This window comes from Limanda limanda, chromosome 2, assembly GCF_963576545.1.
Source record: "Limanda limanda chromosome 2, fLimLim1.1, whole genome shotgun sequence".
Classification (NCBI taxonomy): domain Eukaryota; kingdom Metazoa; phylum Chordata; class Actinopteri; order Pleuronectiformes; family Pleuronectidae; genus Limanda; species Limanda limanda.
The window spans coordinates 28,329,721-28,348,783 of record NC_083637.1 but is presented as its reverse complement, the minus strand read 5'-3'; the positions used below and the strand labels follow the sequence as shown (position 1 = coordinate 28,348,783).

Below are 19,063 nucleotides of genomic sequence, written 5' to 3'. Positions count from 1 at the left end.
CACACACACACACACACACACACACACACACACACACACACACACACACACACACTCTTAAGTTTCGTTTCTCTCATATACACACACACTCTTTCTTCTAGGTTTCGCTTCTCCCTGTAGCGGCTGTGAGCTCTCGTCATGGCCGCGGTGGAGCAGTGTGACTTGTCCCTCATGAGTCTGGAGGATGAGCTGACCTGCAGCATCTGCCTCAGCCCCTTCGACTGTCCGGTGACCATACCCTGCGGACACAACTTCTGCCAGAGCTGCCTGCTCACCACCTGGACGGAGCCCTACAGATGTCCCCAGTGTCGGACCCTCTTCCACACCAAACCCGAGCTGAAGAAAAACACGGTCCTCAGCACCGTGGTGGAGGCCTTGAACCTGAGGTTGGTCCGGAGCGAGGCGACCCGGTTAGCAGAGGAGAAAGAGAGCAAGGAAGAGCCCATGGAAGAGCCCAAGGAAGAAGCTGTCATACGCTGTGACACCTGTATGGAAGCCGAGGCGGCCAACACCTGCCTCACCTGCATGGCCTCTTTCTGCGAGGAGCACCTGCGTCCTCACCGGGAGAACCCGGTGTTCCGTCTCCACCAGCTGATCGAGCCAGTCGGGGACCTGTTGGAGCGCTTGTGCCCGGACCACCACAAGCTGATGGATCTGTTCTGCAGCCAGCATGTCCGCCCCATCTGCAGCCTCTGTCTCCAGCAAAACCACAAAGGCTGCTCCTTCACTTCTCACGAGGAGCAGAGGAAGCTCAAAGAGGTCTGTGTTACCTTGGCACTGGGAGTCACTGGAGGATCTACAATTTGTCTTGATCAGGGGAATAGAGGGGCTACAATTTAAACATAGGGTCCAATTACACGTCCAACATCGGTGCACAATTCCTGATGCAATAAGATACACATTTAAGTCATTATTTGTTGACTGTTAGCTTTATAGCTTTGAGTGAAGCCACACATCATTTATATATATTTTTTAAATGTTCCTTGTTCAAGCAAATTGTGTTGTTACAAAGACGGTTTAAAAAAAAGACTTCTGACAGGACAGGGGCACTTTAGCAGCCAGTCAGATTTCAGCTGGGACCACTGCTCCTCAGTCATGATTAGGGCCAGTATACTCACCTTAGAATCAACACCCTTGCTCTTTTCCCTCAATAAATAGTAAATGATTTAGCCTTATAGATGCTGCTGATGTGTGGAGTTGAACCAGACTCATGTTGTTCTTTACTTTCTCTTCATTGGTACAGTGAAAAAGATACAATTTAGATGTATACTGCAGAGCAGTGTTGAATTACAATCTCAGTCATTGCCAGAGTTGTTTTTACAGGTTAGTTGTAAATCAAATCATTTCGTGGTACAAATATGATTCTTTAGCTTTGGAAAATCTCTGCATTACACACCACAAATGTTTGATTTTGAAGTTTGTTATGTTTTAACTCATATGTATCAATCGCTATCATATTATTCAACTTTCAAAAAAAATCTTTACATTTTAAGAAGTTTCATTCTTAAGGGACACAACTAACATGTTTTCTACATAGTGTGATTATAATTAGGAGAATACAGGGCCGTCCTAATTTCAATATATGGTTTGACCACAGAGGTTCAAATACAGATATTCACTGTGTAACCATGATAGATTTTGTTTTTTTATGTTAATTCCAAATGACTTAGTGTGTACCAGATCAACCTCAGCTATATCAGTAGAGGGCATATCACAAGTTTTTTGATAATTTCTTCAGTAGTTTTTGTGTAATCATTCTTCCAACCAAACCAACCAACACACGGAGTCGGACAGGGGTACATGGAGTAATTCATGATTTTTATACTAGACAATTATAACTCAGTTAATTTACCTTAAATTGTATAATCCACAGTTACCCACACACTCATTAGCATTCCTAAACAGGATCTTTAAATAAACATTGTTTATTTACATTTCTTTTCAGTCTGAACTCGAGGGCAAGTTGGGTTTGCTGGACAAGAAGATTAAGACGACTGAGACTATTATGTCTCAAATGAACGACAACCACAACAAGCTGAAGGTAATTTTGACTCACTACTTCTCCCAGAGGAAACAAACAAAATATTTGTCCATTTTTTCCTTCCTTATACTGATTCCGTTACCTGGACTTTCCACCAGCTGATACTAACTTTTGTTCCAATACCAGTGCATTAAAGAAAAAAAACAACAACTTATATAACATTCTAACAGCTGTATTATATTCACCCTGTATGGTTTCGCTGAAAAAGATCACAGATAAATAAAAGAAATTGAGGAATACACATCTAGATTAGATACAAAGTCAATGCAAGATGCGATTAGACATTATTTTTCAAATATTTTTCGTATCGCATCATTTCACGTCCAATGCTAGAGTTGACTAGTTAGAATTTTTGTGTCTTGGAGACCTGTGAGCACTGAGTGCCGGACTCAGTCCGGGCACTGACCTAAGTTAGAGGGTGATCAACCGATCAACCCGGTCACTGGTCAGCCTCAGGTAGCGCTGGAAACAACATTCATTCAAGTGTTGTGAGATTTGCGTGATTAACGCAAATAAACACAAATGATCCCGCAGTGTGAATCACGCGTGCAGGGTGTTTCGGAAATTTGTGTCGCTTTCGGTGTGATTGAAGCATAACCGTGCCTATGTTACACACCACTGTAGTGAAGAACTCTTTCTGGGAAGAGAAAATCGTATTAGATTGTATCTAAACTTAGAAATTGACGTGGTATCGGATCAGTACATAGATCTCACTATGTACTCAGATGCGTACTCACTGATGTCTAATTTTCGTCTGTATCAGAGGCATTTAAGACGCTGGCATCGGAATGTCTCCAATAATGTCAGTTTGTCTTTCCATCTTTTTACTTGTCCCTGTTTCCTTGTCCAAGAATGCTGCAGCCCAAAAAAAGAAGGCATTGGCAACTGTGTATCAGCAGATACGGGAAAAGTTGGTCCAAGAGGAATGCAAGTCCCTAAATGAGGTGGACAGCGAGCTGGAGATTGGTCAGAAAAAACTTCAGGATTTCACGTTGAAGTTAACTGACAACGCTGCAAAGATGAGAAAAGCCCAAGAAGCTTTGAGCGGTCAGCTGAGTCGCTCCCAAACCATGGCCTTTCTGAAGGTAACATAATCATGGTCGCAGACTGATGACGTGGTGGGGAGGGAAAATATCATTAAGATGGGATAGACTGTAGAGAAATAAATCATGGTGTAAATGGTCCTGTAAATGATCGGCCTGTATTTTCCTTTTCGACTAGTCGATTGGCTGGTCAGAATGTTGTTGGATCAAATTTGAATTGGGAGTCAAGCTGCCAGTGTTGCATTCATAAACAGTAAAGTGCTTGATTAATCGTCTTCCAGTATTAATCCATTATTTTTAGCTGTCAACTTTATGTTCACGATCAAGGCCCTGAGTGTGAACATATCAGAATAAGCATATTTTAACATGTTTGGTCTAATAACGGTTAATTAGGATACCAGGCAGAGGGCTCCCAGTGAACTTTGGCTCATTTAGATTATCTACATATCATTCTAAGGTCTCAATGCATGTTGAGACCTAACATAATGCATGTTCTGATTTCCACTATTCAAGTACAACTGGTTGAATCAAAAAATATTATTATTATACTTTATAAGCTTGAGCTGTCTCACAGACTGACACAAATATTGTCTGACTTTTATCAGCATATCAGTAAATTGAGAAAGTTGAAAATAATCTTTCATTGGAGCCATAATTTATAAAATGTTGAATTTGACCCCCCCACTGGTACCATCAAAAAGTAGAGCAATGCATGTTGTTTCACTATACACCTGCCACAGTCATGTTGTGCACAACTTGTTTCTTTTGCTCCTCTTAGGCTTCATTTAACTTGCCAAAGGCTGTGAAGTTTGAGCCTCAGGTGCCTCAAATCAGCCTGGACTCCAGGAAGGTGACTTTAACTCAGACCTTCGCTGGAGCATTGAAGGTGCATCTGACAGCAATCCTCAAACTGCCTTTTGAGGCCAGACTACAAATAATGAAACCAGGTGACTTAAAGAGAAAAGCTGCACTTTAAGTGAGATATTTTATATTTGAAGGGGTTCATTGTGAAAGTATAATGGAATCGTGTCCCAGTATTGCTGCATGTGGGTGAGTTTGTGCCATGTGGTAAATAAGGAAATCAATTTAAATGTTCACAGTCCATTCACCATTGGCAGGCGAAAAAGCATCAACTGTCTCAAGAACTGGATCCCCGCCAGAATCTGATATCTTCATCTCTGAACTGTAGCAAGAAATCTAACTTCAAATTGGTTTTGAAATCAGAGGAAAAATAGACCTTGTCATGTACAGCACTTAAAACCTTAAAGATAATGTGTTTGCTATTTAAAAAGCAGCTACATGGCATAATTGTGACTGCTGAAGCTCAGGGGCTCCCTGTCCTAGTGACCATGGAAGATGCTGTCATACGCTGTGACACATGTATGGAAGTGACTTCATGTCATCATGTCCTCTAGTGTAAATAATGACTCTTGTGTTTCAGTTCTACCAGGGCCTCCCAGGCCCTTCCATCCACATCCTGTACCTGGCTTTAACTATATGGGCCCCCACACAGGCTGGAGTTCACCCCAGTATGCACCTAATATGTCACCAGGCTTTTACATGGCTCCGCCAATCAATCAACCACAAAATACAAGTAAGTCAGATAAAGATCTGAAACTATACACTCAATACCAAACTTTTGTATTTATCATGACAGTATGATTAAGACATTCATAAGGTAGCAGACAGCATTACACAAAAACTACTGGGCGGATTATCACAAAACCTGGTGGAAGGATGTGATGTGGGTCGGGAAGAACCCATTCAATGCAACATTTTCATCAGTAATGAGTCATGGCTCTTGATGGAAAAAATTGGACATGTTTAGGGGACTGATCTATCTCTCACCAATACGGTGCAGATCCACATAAAAATCCAGATCTAGTGAATTTAAAAGGGGTTTCATAAGGGGATTGTTGTACCTTGGCCGAGGTATGCACTCCACTTATTATACACATCTCTTCATTTATGTCCTAACATCTTATATGGAATCAATCAGATTGTGGGACTAAATTGGAAGAAAATGTGACACCCTTCCCTTGCACTGATCATTTGAGTAACATCTGAATCGAGGTGTGTTTACAGGTGACATATCTGATGAAGCCACGCCCACACCGTCTTTGTGACTGTTGTAGGGAACTTGGCAATACATGAGGCAGAAAATATTAGAAAAGATCTTGCTCCACCTACAGCTTGTAATGCAATTTTGAAGAATCCAATGCTCCCCTGTCTAAACCACCAATCAGAGCCAGGATGACTGCGTGAGGAGTGTCAATCACTGCTTGGGCACAAATTCTCATGTTCTCTTACTCTCTCCTCTATTTTCAAATACCTGACAACTGCAGCTTTATCCTTAATTGTCGCTTGTTTTTTTATGAATAGAAAATGCTATAAAGAAATACTCAATTACTCCAGCCATGAAACAACAGTAGTTTTTTTTTCTCCTTCAGAACGAACCAGAAAACCTCGAAGCGGGATGGGGAAAGGGATTCAAGCTCGATCAATGGAAAACCTTTTGGATTTGGAATTTTCGGCTGCACCTCAACTCAGTCCGAAACCAGGTAGATACCATCTACTGTGAAAAAATAACAAGAGGGTACACATCAATATAAGCATCTGGAGATGGAGATTTTTCCTGATCGATTCTTCAGGCCTGTACCGCAGCCATCTTTTCTTTTTGCTCGTTATTCTGATACTTTCAACTAGTGTCAGCAAACATTACATTTATTGAAACAGTTTCCACCGTCCATTGGCCGAGAGTTAAAGTTACTATACGTGCCTTTAGATTTCAGTTTACAAAACCTTTGTTGCCTCGTGGAGTCCAGATGCTGCTGTCGTCTGTGCCAAGGGCCTGGATCTGCACAGTGTGACTTTATAGTGTTTACATTACGACTTATAGACGTGATGCAGCGTTCCTTTGCCAAGTTTTGAGAACACAATCAACATAACCTTTGTCACTCTCAGTAGGTGCATATCTGTGTGTGCGTGTGCGTGTGCGTGTGTGTGTGTGTGTGTGTGAGTGAGAGACCAGAACACATGCAATGCGATGTACGCAGACTGGGTAAAACAACAACCAAACCAATAACTTGTTCTTCGTGAGCGGAATGACACACATGTTTGTTTGTGTAGCGCGGGAACAAGACGGGGACACATTTTAAAATCTGAGCGTTCAGAATCAAAGTTTAAAATGTTATTTTTGTTTCTTTCAGTTTTTGTTTGGTGGTTGAATTAAATTAAATTTTAATTTATACGAATTTGGAAAATTCTTATCTGGTTGGCAGATGGCAAAGTATTCATTTATATTTGTATATTTTTCTTCAGACAAAGACCATCCCAGAGCTGCAGGGGGAAACAAGCCAGACGTGATCTGATATTATCCAAGAAAGATGATCCCAACAGCAGTCCTCCGTCTGAGAAATCAACTAGACGCCATGGACGGTCTAAAACCAACAACTAGATGCAGCAGCAGATGTATTTGCTTCTGCAGTCAGAGTACTCGCATCTCACTACTAACCCTCTCTGTAGCATAGAAATGTGGAACTTCTCACTGATTAGGACAACAGGGAATGATACTGATGTGTTGCTTAAACAGTGTATTATTAGCTTTACTTAAAATAATGGATATAAATGATTGTTGTGTGAAAAGATGGCGTATTTAATGAATGAATTAATGAATGATTGATATAGTGTGGTTGTTTGGCAGTTGAACTCAATGTCCAGTAGTTATTGCATTATCTGTTATCTAACAGAGTGAAAACATAACGTCCTTGTCAGAGGTTGATTAACATATTCTACTACAATGTTATGGTTTTGAATCCGATTTAATGAAAACACAGACACACATGGCTTATATATGAAAATATATATGAGAAAGTCTTCAAACTCAAAAGACTGCTTCATTACATTCAGTTCAAAATCTGTGATTTAGCAAATTCAGCAAACCCTCTTATACCATCTTTGTAAACATCTATGATTGACACGATTAAGCTTCTCATTTCCCAGAAACAGTGTCTCTGGATTTTCATCTGTGTTTAGTAGAGGCCACATCAAGCTTCTTAAGACCTTGTCATGGAAAACATGAAATCATAAAATGTTTGACACATTCTCATCAGACTGTAGATTCTCTTATTTTAGATATTTGACAGTAACAAAGTAAACATTCAAATATTTAAAGGTTCATGGAGCAGGGTTTAGTGGCATCTATTGGTGAGGGCATAGGCAACACTTTCTTTCAGGGGATTTTTACACTACAGAAAACATAGTTATGAATGATATATTTCATTTCCGCCAATAGATCCCCCTAAATCATACACAAACAATAATTAACACATTTCGCTATGCACAACAAAGCAACATGTGAGGAACAACTGACTTTCAATGCAGAAGCCCAATGACAGTTTTACTGAGTTTTAACAAATAATATTAAACAGACAGTTATCAGCCACACCAGCAACCCTTGGTATCATTATGACTCAGAAAACACAATTGTTGGATGGTGCTGTTGATGATGCTGCTAATAAATTCTGCCAGTGCCAGAGAGAAGGCCATGTTATTACTTAAATCCAAAGGGTTATCATCTGCATTTCTGCACATCTTTCATCAGCTCAACGCTGTGTTGATCAGGGGTTTTGTTTTCTATTGGCTTTCTGCTCCACACACATTAAAGGTGATAAGAAAATATGTTAGCAAACAAAGAGCATGTGCACTATCAGTGGTATTGGCAATGATTGTATGTCCGGTTTCTGGATATCTAACAAACATCCACCACACTTTAACTATGTTTTGGTCTCCACCACCTCCTTGCTGTTTAGCTACTGAGCTTGCACAAAGCCAGGCGCTGACCAGCTACTCTGTGTTTGAGGCACGGGTGTACAGCGGGTGTATCAGAGTGTTTTTACGTACAACAGCCTCTGCTGCTGCTGGAAACAAAGATTATTGAGAGTAGTAGATTTAAACAAAACAGCTAAATTGTGGGAAGGATAATAAAGCTTTAAAGGAAACTTTAAAGTGAGCTATAATTCTATCCAGGTTAATAACCATTACAACCCATTTCACATTACACAAAAATCAAAGCAAATTATACCCACAATTTTAAACTGTATTTTATGAACCACAGTATTTAGGCCCAACTCTGAATTGAGCTGAAAGCTGGACGATTAGCATGTCGCTGTCACGTGTGTCATGTGACATGTGCAAAGTACGGACGTACTTTGCTAATATTTAGCATTGTTAGTATGCTATCTAGCATCAGTGTCACACTACAGCTGAGACTGATACATTTCTGAAGTATCGTGAGCCGAAGTGTTTGAAAAGAAAAATCATAAGGATTCGATTTCCACCACCTTGTGGTGACTATTTGGTAAAACACAAATAATGAAATACAAGAGTGCGACTTGAATAATGTAAAACAACATGACACAGCATAATCTCATCAGCAGTTATCACTATCGGCTTAAATCCAGATTGTTTGAATTTAACTATAGATTTTAGTGCTCGCTCGTGGTCCTGCAGTTATTGCGAAATTTCACTCAAAAAAAAAGTGTGTCCAGCTAGAGCCATGCTGGGGATGTGGCTAAAAAACTGACAATAAACCCCAGTTACATTGGAGCAAAATAACACATCACAAGCACGTCTGGTAAACATGGATGATCAGGTAAGAGGTCAAACTGGTGTCTGTGAGCGAGACGACATTCACCAAACAAACTGAGGGTGATGACACCAGGACATGGTTACCTGCTAAAGAGGTGCATTTCCAAAAGCATAGGCATCACGCGGCTAATAACTGATCCCTGTTCAGCCAAATGAGCAGCAGGTTGGCTCAGGGTTCTTGAGAAACACAAACCAAAATTATACTGAAACATTTCTCATATGGCTGTGAGCAACAGGCAATCTGGAAAAAACAGGTTCGCCTTGAATGGCAAAAATATTTTCCTTACAGGACGGCTGTTTCACAAACCGAACCACACATTATGTGGACTACAGGACAGACGCAACGATAAAACTTAACAAGAAGAGCTATGTCATATGAAGAACCCAGAACAGTACAAACAAGTAGGGCTGCACGATATTAGTAAAACATGCGATTCAAAGTTGTTGAATATTGCGATGACGATATTACTTGCAATAAATAAACAAATGCATGTTAAAGACTTTCTGCATTGGGTTCGCTGCTAACATAGACCCCATACAGCAAATAGCCTATGCAGACACTGAAAGAAATAAAAGCATTATTTCCATTCCACCTGGCTACGGCTGCAGGGACCTCTGACAGCTCCACAGCCCGAGGTAGAGGGGGCACAGTCTGACCACAGCCATGCACAGCACCACGAAGTCCTCACAGGGATCATTTGGGGTCTTTTCCTACATGTTTAGAGTTGTTATCGGCTCGGTCAGTAATTTACTGCTCCTCTCTGTGTCTCTATCATCCGCTCTGCACACAGCCAACCGAATCGATGAAAGTATTGATCTTTATGTGGTGATCACTTTTGATATTGTGGGTCATTTCAAACATATCAACGATGAAACTGTAGGGAGTCATAGACGTCAGCTGAGTCTAAGTGCGAGCATGAACACATGCAACACCATTTATCGCAGTTAAAGTCTTTTGCAATACGTAAATCGCGCATGTTGATATTGCTAATTTTAGATATATTGTGCAGCCCTACAAACAGTGTAATAATAATTCTAAAACTCAACTCTACTCCACCTCTCTATACCTTTTTGAAATAATCCACCACCTTGTGGTGACTATTTGGTAAAACACAAATAATGAAATACAAGAGTGCGACTTGAATAATGTAAAACAACATGACACAGCATAATCTCATCAGCAGTTATCACTATCGGCAGAAACATAAGGTCAGCAGTATGGTTTCATGTATGTGCCTACGTTCTAAGCAATGTAAGGTATTTATCAGTGTCAGATATAAAAACATAATACAGTATGTCAACAGGCGGAGAAGCTTTTACATGGAGGCAAAGAGGATCCTCTGAACAGTAGTTACTTGGCAATACTTTCAAAATAAACCCCAACAAGTCATCCTGTTTGCTGTGGCTCTTACAGGTAAGCGAGATATAGTTTGAAGACTGAAGTGTAATCCAGCAGTTTGGTGAGAGCTAATTGAGACAGACCATCATGAAGTAATCAAACCAAGATGGATGTCCAGTGATTGACACATTACAGGTGGAACAAAGCCATTGCTCCAGATTTAAAAACTTTCTATCCTGCAGACACAGTTCAAAGCCTTACCCAGGGTGACAAATGCAGGAGACACTAAAAAATATTGACTGTCTGTTGAATTACCGGATGTTTTACCCACTAGAACACTGTGTTGTTTGTGCTTTTTTTGTGTAACAAAATATGATTAATGTACAATAACTTGCATGTAGGCTACCTCCAGCAAATCCTCCCCATAACAGTGCTCCTTACTCCTATATTACCACCAGCTGATGATGAATTAGACATGGCTTTGGGGGGAATTTGTCAATTCAACCTGGATAAGTTGTTAAAAATGGCTTACTGATACCTGCAGTACTGCACTGGGCATTCAATGGTAAATACAGTATAATAAATAGAGTATAGCTGACTATACATATCTATGGCAGAAGGGATCAGTGCAAATAAATGGCAATCTTTCTCTGTAACATTCCCCTCCTACTGACTGCCCCTGTGGAGAGGAACTGCCTGAGCTCTGGGTTACAGGACAAGTGGAGTGTGGATGGAACTGAAGAATAACTTGCATCAGCCCACTTACAAAGAAATCTTTCTACAACCTGCAATCTCTCTGAAAAGATTGGAAATGACGACACAGGAAACTTACAACATATATTCTCATTGACATGATTCGAGGATAAAGCTTTTTTCAAAGATCATAGAGGGGGTCAATCAAGTGCCCTTGGAGAAGAGGGATTAATAGAAACTGGGTTTAAGACAGAAGACAAAAACTTAAGATAAGAAGAGCTTCAGATCACGTGAGGTTTGGTGTGGGTCATGCACGAGTGGAGGCTGGCCCTGTAGGCCGGGGCGAGTCGTGAGGGGTGGGGCTCTCTGTCTCGGAGGAGCTGGATTCGTCGTCATCGTCCGTCTGCTCGCTGCTGTGATACAGCATGAGGGCCTGGGTCTTATGGGTGATGGTGATGGTGCAGGGGCCCTGGGCCCAAGGCTCTCCATCCACCTGCATGGGCATCTTGGAGCTCTTGAGAACCAGCTGCAGGAGGTACGACACACAGTATGCCACATCATTACGTGGTTGACCAGTGAACTTGAGTGTTAAGATTGTGTCAATAAAACAGAAATGTGAAATAGCCAACGTGTAAAATATGAAAAATAACAGTTCAATAAATCACTCAAACTACATACAAAGCATACACATGAACAGCTGTTAAATATTTTCTTCTACTGTAACAAGTTTATTTCCCCGCCATGGGATCAATTAAGTAGGATCTTATCTTAATAGAAATAAAGTAAACTCAATCTCATTTTAGGAAAAACATTATCGTTAAAATCTTGAAGACAATGAACCCAAAGTTTTCAACATTCACTCTGCACCATAGACTGTTTATTAAAAGCTCTTCACATGGGCTTCATTTCACAAACTGCTGCCCTGGGTTTTGCCTCTCAGCACTGTCCTAAAATTAAACACAATATACTCCCCTCTAATTATGTTTGTGACATGTGTAATGATAATGACTCCTGAAACTGACCTTCAGTAAGGCAGTATGCTTGTTTATACAAGAACAAATTATCTGGCGTTGTTTGGTGTCTATCAATGAATCTAATCGAGACAGAATTTCCAGGTCATTTAGGTCCTTATAATAGAGTAATTTACATGGCACTTGTAATTCTTTTAAATAACATTATTATTAAAGGCTTGAAGAGAATATTTGCTAAACTGATATAAATATGAAAATGAAATAGTTCTTGTATGCAACACTATAGGTTCCCCACTTGTGACATCAATCTTTCCCTGTGTAAAGTATTGAAATACTAGTAAACTTTCTCCATCGTCTCTCACTTATAATTGTTTTAAATTCACTTTTTAGTGTGTGAGGATGGACTCTTTCCTAAAGAGCTTAAGATTATGACATGAAGAGCTTAGATTGGTGTCAAAACCAGCAAAGAATATGAGCCCATGCAGGAGCTCAGTGGTATACACTTAATCAGTTAATCAGATTAGTTCAAATTAGATTCCCAAGCGCTGTGAGGAAGCAGATGGCAGTGAAAACTAATTTGGCGCCATCATTGTCTTTCTCCATACCCACTAAAGAGGAAACAATGCAGCCCAGAGGTGTGTGTGTGTGTGTGTGGGTATTGTTGCCTCACCCTGACAGTGTGGGCTTGTCCAAGCCGCACAGGGTTGGCCAGCTTGACCTGGATCTGAGCACAGTGGAAGGAGCCAAACACACCCACCACCTCCAGCAGGCCATCATCCAATCTGCAGGAAGAGACAGGAAACAACGCTGCTGCTCACTCTCGGTTGCCATGGTAACCTGGAGATCTTGATGCAGCCGCTAGAAGCGTCTTGGCAATAACTGGAGGTTAATTCTTGTCTCTGAGGGTCACTTGAAATGTGTATGTCTAAAAACTGTAAAGACCCTCACACTATACAGTCATCTCACCTTGTGGGTGGGCAGGGTTCATCCCCCATACCCTCCCAGAGTCTGCAGCCTCCACCCCAGTAGCCGATGTTACACACTATGATGCCCTCCAGACTGGGCAGCGCCACCCTCTCTCCATCCAGCTCCAACTACAACAAGAACACACACACACACAAACGTTTGCTTTGTTTTACTACAGGCTGATGAATGGGGGTGGATTTATGTGGCCAATACTGTCACGCGCACACACACACGCATAGTTTGTGTAATTCATTTTGAACAAACAAGTCAAAGAATGACAAAACCCCTTCCAGGGTGATAGTGTTGCTTCAGCACATGGACAAGGCTACTGTACCTCAATCCTCTTATCCAGATCCTTACATTCCTGCACTAAACAATCTTTGGTGCCATACATGAAATACACGGCCTGAGGAAAGAGAAGCGCAGACATTACTACAGACAGGTGACATATTCTGAGTCCATGCCTTGAATTCATATTCAAATTCAAATACAGGAGAAAAAGAATTTGCACGTGATATACATGTTCAAATGAAGTGGTTCAGACCTTGTTGATGATGCGGCTGGAGAAGAAGGACGGTGTTTTCTCCCGGTGTGTGTGAAAGTTCAGAGCCATCAGAGCGTCGGGCCCCACAGAGAAGTAGTTGTTCATGGACAGAACCTGAGGGAAGCACGGAGGACATGTTTTACTGCATGTTATATTAAGTGTGTCAGTGGATCATCTGTCATCTATTGCACTGCAAACCCAACTCACAAAGCTTCAATGACATTAGAACTAGAGCCCGATCAGTTTTACTGATAAATATCAACATGAAAACTTTCATCTGATAGAATAAACAATGTATAAAAAGATGTGCATTTATGTTTCAATTTTATGTATTTGGTTGTATTTGTGTTTCCTTTTAATTTATAGTTATTTATAATATAAGTTTCTGGTTTAACTGTAAAAAATAGATATGCTTAAATTGGATTTCTTTCTCATAAGGGTTTAATAACAGCATATCAGGCATCATTGCTGATTATCAGAATCCGACATTTCTGCCCCCAAAAAAATCAGTCTGCCTGTACGTTTAATAAAAGATTGGCAGAGATCAGACTCACCTTTGGTTTACGGAAGTAGAGGACTTTTGAAGCCACCTGCACTTTCCATCTGAAAAAAATGATGGAGGTTATTAGATCAAGAGAAAAACAATATGCAATATAAAAAACACAGTCCCTTCAAAATTCATTATGTCTAAATGCAGATGTGAGGCCTTGTTTAAACTAACTTGAATACAATTCTGATTTGGGAAGGAAGTTAAACTTAATTATATTGAATCGAAGAAAAAGCGTAAATCCGTGGATGTGATGTGTGCCTGAATACACACACAAGCTCCTTCACATTCATTTGGACATTATGAGAGATTTTAACACTAGTAATGTGATCACAAAAAACGACTCTAAAGCCGTTGAAGTAACATAAGGTCCTCCGTGGCTTCTTCACTGAAAAACACTGCATTCTAAAACACAGAGAGAGCCGAAATAGAATGGAACACCTGTCCCGACAGCAAAGCACTAGCGCAGCCCCCACCTGTCCATTTTGACCACCTCCGCATCAAGGATGTTACGGAGAACCTGCTCCACAGGAATCTCCCCAGCATACCCAGCGCCCCAGCCCAGAGTGTTGGAAAGGTCATTTCCTGTCCCCAGGGGCAGGATGGTCACCCTTGGGACAAACTGGTCTTGGCCCTGACACATGAGGACAAAAGGAGCAGCAGGTCTATTATTCACTTTGCAGAGAAGTGGTGATAAATACTGCAGGTGGAGACACTGAAGCTGTTTTCAGACATGACTGGAACTCTCCACATTCTCCAGAGGGGCTGTATGTGTGAACACTAATTGTCAAGTCGGTGGCTCTGGACTTTCCCTGGACAATATCTGAATGAGCCCATGTCCGGAGGATTCCCAGCGAGCGAGTGGACGTGTTGATGACGTTTCTAACACGTGACTGGCGCATTACCAAAAAAAAATAAAGAATACAAATATCTCCGGATGAAAGAGGAGCCATACATCTAGAAGATGCCGGCAAAGAGCAACTTGGTAAGATAACAAGGTTCGAGAGCTTCAGGTGATAAGGGCCAAACTCCAGATAATGTCCAGACCCTTTTGTGCAGACATTCTCAAGAGTTCATGTCTGAAAACACCTAGAGTCACTTTGCCCACCACCAGGTAGCGGTCTCCGATAAACATCCACATGCTTGAACATTGCCACTTGAGCCTTGTGGTAATTACGAGAAGCCTTGTTAGCCCCGTCTCACCTTTAGCTTCATGGTATCGATGGCGTCCAGCACCCAGCCCACCGTGCCATCACCTCCACACACCAGCACCCGGACGCTGCCGGGGGGCAGGAGGGTGCACAACTGGAGGGCTTTAGAGGGAGCCAGCTCAGAAAGGTCAAACACCTGGAGAGATGAGGAGAGGAAATACAAGTTTCACTCATGTTTAGTGCAGACAAATGAAAACGCTGCACAAGCGGCAGACTGACCTGCACTGGGTTAAGGATGGAGCGAAACTCTCCCAGCAGAGCTTCCCCCATGTTGTTACCGCTGCGCGTGTTAGCCAAGACCAACACTGGAGTCCAGCCACTGCCGCAGGAAGACGCCAGCTACGGACACACAAGCACACAACACCCGCGTTGCTTACAACAGCTCTGGGGACATCGCACAACACTCACAGCATTGGCCCGCTGAGGCTCCCTGTTCATTTTCCAGCACCTTGCTGTACTCCTCGGGTTGCCTGCGGCGGAGTTTGTTGACACAGAGGAGGTAGTGAGGAGGGATGATGAGGCTGTGAAACTCGCCCAGGTCACACAGGTCGGTCCCCGGTAGGCTGTCCATGCAGTCGTCGTGCACCGTGGTCTGACACCACACACACCTGAAGGAGGGACAGAGCGACAACCTGTCAGAGAAGAAGGAAAATACACAGAAGCACTTCCTGCTAAAAGTCCCTGAGTCATCACTAGCTGCAGGGGTGCTGGTCTGGCTCTGACCTCTGACCCCTGGAGGTGGGCGGTGTGAGAGGGTCCCTGTTAGGATTAGCAGAGGGATTTATCGGACAGATTATACCAGCTTGTGCCTGCCATCCCAGAGAGCAGGGGTCCATTAGAGCAGATTAAAGAAGGAATCACGTGAAAGGTGGTTGTGCAGCATTATAAACAACACAAGCCTTTCCCTCAGGGAACATTCAGTTGGTTTCCATCCGATACCTAAATAATGAATGGATTTGTATCTATATAGCGCTTTTCTAGTCTGATGATGACCACTCAAAGCGCTTTACAGTACAGTTACACATTCACACACACATTCATACAGTGCATTTACTTGCAGCACTTTGTTATTCTATGGGGACATTCAGGGTTCAGGACACTTCGACACCGCCGACCTTCAGGTTGGAGGACGACCACTCTACCCCCTCAGCGACCACTCTGACACCTCAGCGACCACTCTACCCCCTCAGCGACCACTCTGACCCCTCAGCGACCACTCTACCCCCTCAGCCACATACCTCACCACTTTATGTCACAGAATCCTACCCACTGCTACTTTAAATGTGCACCTTACTGAATCTGGAACGGTGATGGGTGTTAGACATTGAATTGACCCCTCTGTGTAAACTGTGGCCCCTTTAAATCCACCACTCCCCCCCCCCCCCTCACATGAGACCCCAGCTGCAGCAGCCACAGCTGTACCTGAAGTCGCAGAGCTTCGGCTGGGTTCCACACTGCTGCTTGCACGCAGCGCAGTAACTCGCCAGGGGCACGTTCCCGCGGACCCAGCGGTGCTCCATGGCTCCGTCCGGGCTGCTCGGGCCCATGATCTCCTTGCAGGCCAGGCTGCGGTCGGCCCTGCGCAGGCACTGGTCGTCTGCGCACACGCCGCAGCAGTCGCAGAAAGCCCCGTGCAGGATGTGCTGGGAGCAGACGCAGCAGTAGGTAGGCTTGGTGAACAGGTCGGTGTAGTGCCAGCCGTGCTTGCTCTTGCGGAAGAAGTCCTTCATGTGCGTCCTCCGCTTGGAGCGCTGGGTGCTGCACCACAGCGTGATGACCACCGGGACGATGACGGCCACCGAGGTCCAGAAGAGCAGGGTCCACTCCTCCCGGGAGCCGCAGTCGTCCTGCGCCTCGTCCCCCTCCCTGTGCATCACTGCTGCTGGACGGAGAGGATGCTAACGAGAGGAGACCTGATGGGAGGAGGAGGAGGAGAAGGAGGTGGAGGAGGAGGAGAGCTCTGTTGACATCAGCGGCCGCACACCGGACGCACAGCACGGCTCCTCCATGTTCACTCACACCCGCAGGAGCCAGAGGATTGATGCTCGCTGAGCAGAGAGGAAACGAGCTGGAGCTCAACACGGGAGCTACTCGCTAACGTAGCTTCGTCAGAGAGTGTTTACACGTCAAGAGGAGTCGCCACAGGACATGCGCACAGCGGTGAACCCACGTGACTACAGCCCCTGCTCTCATCCCTGCACTACACTGAGGTCAATCTGAGGGGTCGTGAGGATAATGGGGAAATAAAAAAAGTTCGGATTCTATCTGTTTTCAGATTTGTGTGTTTCCCAGTGTCACCCTCTTCTCTTGGTTGATCGCTTCCTCCGGTTTTCTGGACTGTGAATAACAAGGTTGCTACATATCCTTAAAACATGCAGTTATATTCTTCTCCTGTCTTCATTTTATTTTTGCGGCTGTGGCTGAGGGGTAGAGTGGTCGTCCTCCAACCTCAAAGGTCGGCGGTTCGATCCCCAGTCTGAACCATCTGCATGCCGAAGTGTCCTTGGGCAAGATGCTGAACCCTGAATGGCCCCCCATAGAATAACAAAGTGCTGCAAGTAGATGCACTATATGAATGTGTGTGTGAATGGGTGAATGTGAAACTGTACTGTAAAGCGCTTTGAGTGGTCCTCATCAGACTAGAAAAGCGCTTTACAAATACAAAACCATTTAATAAACACCAACATAGCAACAGTGCATTTCTCTCAAGGTTCACACAGTGCACACTACTCTACCATGAGGCCGCTCCATGTTACACTCATACTTGTCCTGATGAAACAATGGCTGGCTAGATCAACTCCTTGACAAGTGGACATGCAGCACCATGGAAATGTTACACATGAAAATATACAAACGACATACTAATGAAAGTTTTTTAACCTTTGTGTCGTGTTCGTTTCTCCCCCCTTACTTTGGTGCTCCCGGTCAAATTTGACCGGCCTGTTTTAACTGCCCTTACATTAACACAAAAACCATTGATCGTCACCAAATTGTATTTAACTCCCTTTTAACCTGTAAACAATGTCTCAGACTACTGGTTACATGAATAACTGCAGTGAATAGACACAGAAATTGAAAGTTGTATTCCAAAATTAACATTTATTGTAGAAAAATCAAAACTGAGACCAAATTCACAGAACATCAGAACATCAACATGAACACATTGTGTGTGTGTGTGTGTGTGTGTGTGTGTGTGTGTGTGTGTGTGTGTGTGTGTGTGTGTGTGTGTGTGTGTTCAGACACAGGAGTGGCATTTTGCAATCAGGTCACAGTGTGTCTTGCAAACGTAGGCATCACATTTGAAACATGTAAGACTTGTCTTATTGTCTCTAGGGGCACATAGCTTGCATCTCTTCCGTTTCTGCCCCTGTTTTGGGGGGAGAGTGGCCAGGGCCGTGGCTGGGGCTTGCAGACTCCTCACCAGACTGCAAGAGGCTGGTGTGCGGGGAAGGTGCTGGCGCCGTTGAATTAGAGGAGTCACTAAAGCTTTCCCAAGCTCTGCCAGGAAGAGTCTCCTCTTGAAACATTTCCCCTGATTCCAGGCTGGGTCGATCGCTGTCCACACCACATATGCATTACATGCAGACACATCGAGGATGTTGTGGAACACAGCCACAGGCCAACGAGCTGTCATTCGCTTGCAGGTGTATGAGAGTGCCTCTCTCCCTCTGGTCGACACCAGTGCAGGGGGAAGTTGAGGCTTGTTCTTCCTCACTGTCCCCACCATGGTGAGCTTTCTTTTCAGCAGCTCCTGACCAAGCCCATGTGATGTGAAAAAGTTATCACATGTGATGTAATGCCGCTTGAGACCGGCTGTCATGTCCAACACAACACGCATGCCTTGGTTTAAGTAACAGGTTTCCCTGTGTAAACCTGCATATTCCAGGCGTAGCTGCTCCTGGCATCACATGCTGCCCAGATCTTGATCCCATACTTGCCTGGTTTGCTTGGGATGTACTGTTTGAATGGACAGCGACCTCTGAAAGGGACCAGGCGCTCGTCAACTGTCATCTCAGGGCCTGGATTGTACATCAGTGGTAGGCGCTCCACCCACCTGTC

The 19,063-nt window shown here is 43.5% G+C and overlaps 2 protein-coding genes across 2 annotated transcripts; one reads left to right on the top strand and one right to left on the bottom strand.

Annotated features, from left to right (window-relative positions):
• The first annotated feature begins 50 nt into the window (after nucleotides 1-50).
• Nucleotides 51-7,192, top strand: LOC133025109 (E3 ubiquitin/ISG15 ligase TRIM25-like). Its single transcript, XM_061092152.1, has 7 exons — nucleotides 51-759; nucleotides 1,946-2,041; nucleotides 2,893-3,126; nucleotides 3,863-4,031; nucleotides 4,526-4,678; nucleotides 5,535-5,645; nucleotides 6,406-7,192. The coding sequence occupies exons 1-7, from the start codon at nucleotides 139-141 to the stop codon at nucleotides 6,453-6,455; spliced, it is 1,434 nt and encodes a 477-aa protein (XP_060948135.1). The 5' UTR covers nucleotides 51-138; the 3' UTR covers nucleotides 6,456-7,192.
• dgke (diacylglycerol kinase, epsilon) lies at nucleotides 6,905-17,101 on the bottom strand. The gene is made up of 11 exons (XM_061092151.1): nucleotides 16,427-17,101; nucleotides 15,453-15,612; nucleotides 15,224-15,343; nucleotides 14,997-15,140; nucleotides 14,270-14,427; nucleotides 13,801-13,849; nucleotides 13,247-13,360; nucleotides 13,037-13,108; nucleotides 12,703-12,830; nucleotides 12,407-12,518; nucleotides 6,905-11,291 (listed from the first exon to the last, which is right to left on the bottom strand). Exons 1-11 carry the CDS (start codon nucleotides 16,876-16,878, stop codon nucleotides 11,073-11,075), a joined length of 1,728 nt encoding a protein of 575 aa, XP_060948134.1. The 5' UTR covers nucleotides 16,879-17,101; the 3' UTR covers nucleotides 6,905-11,072.
• Nucleotides 17,102-19,063: the final 1,962 nt, after the last annotated feature.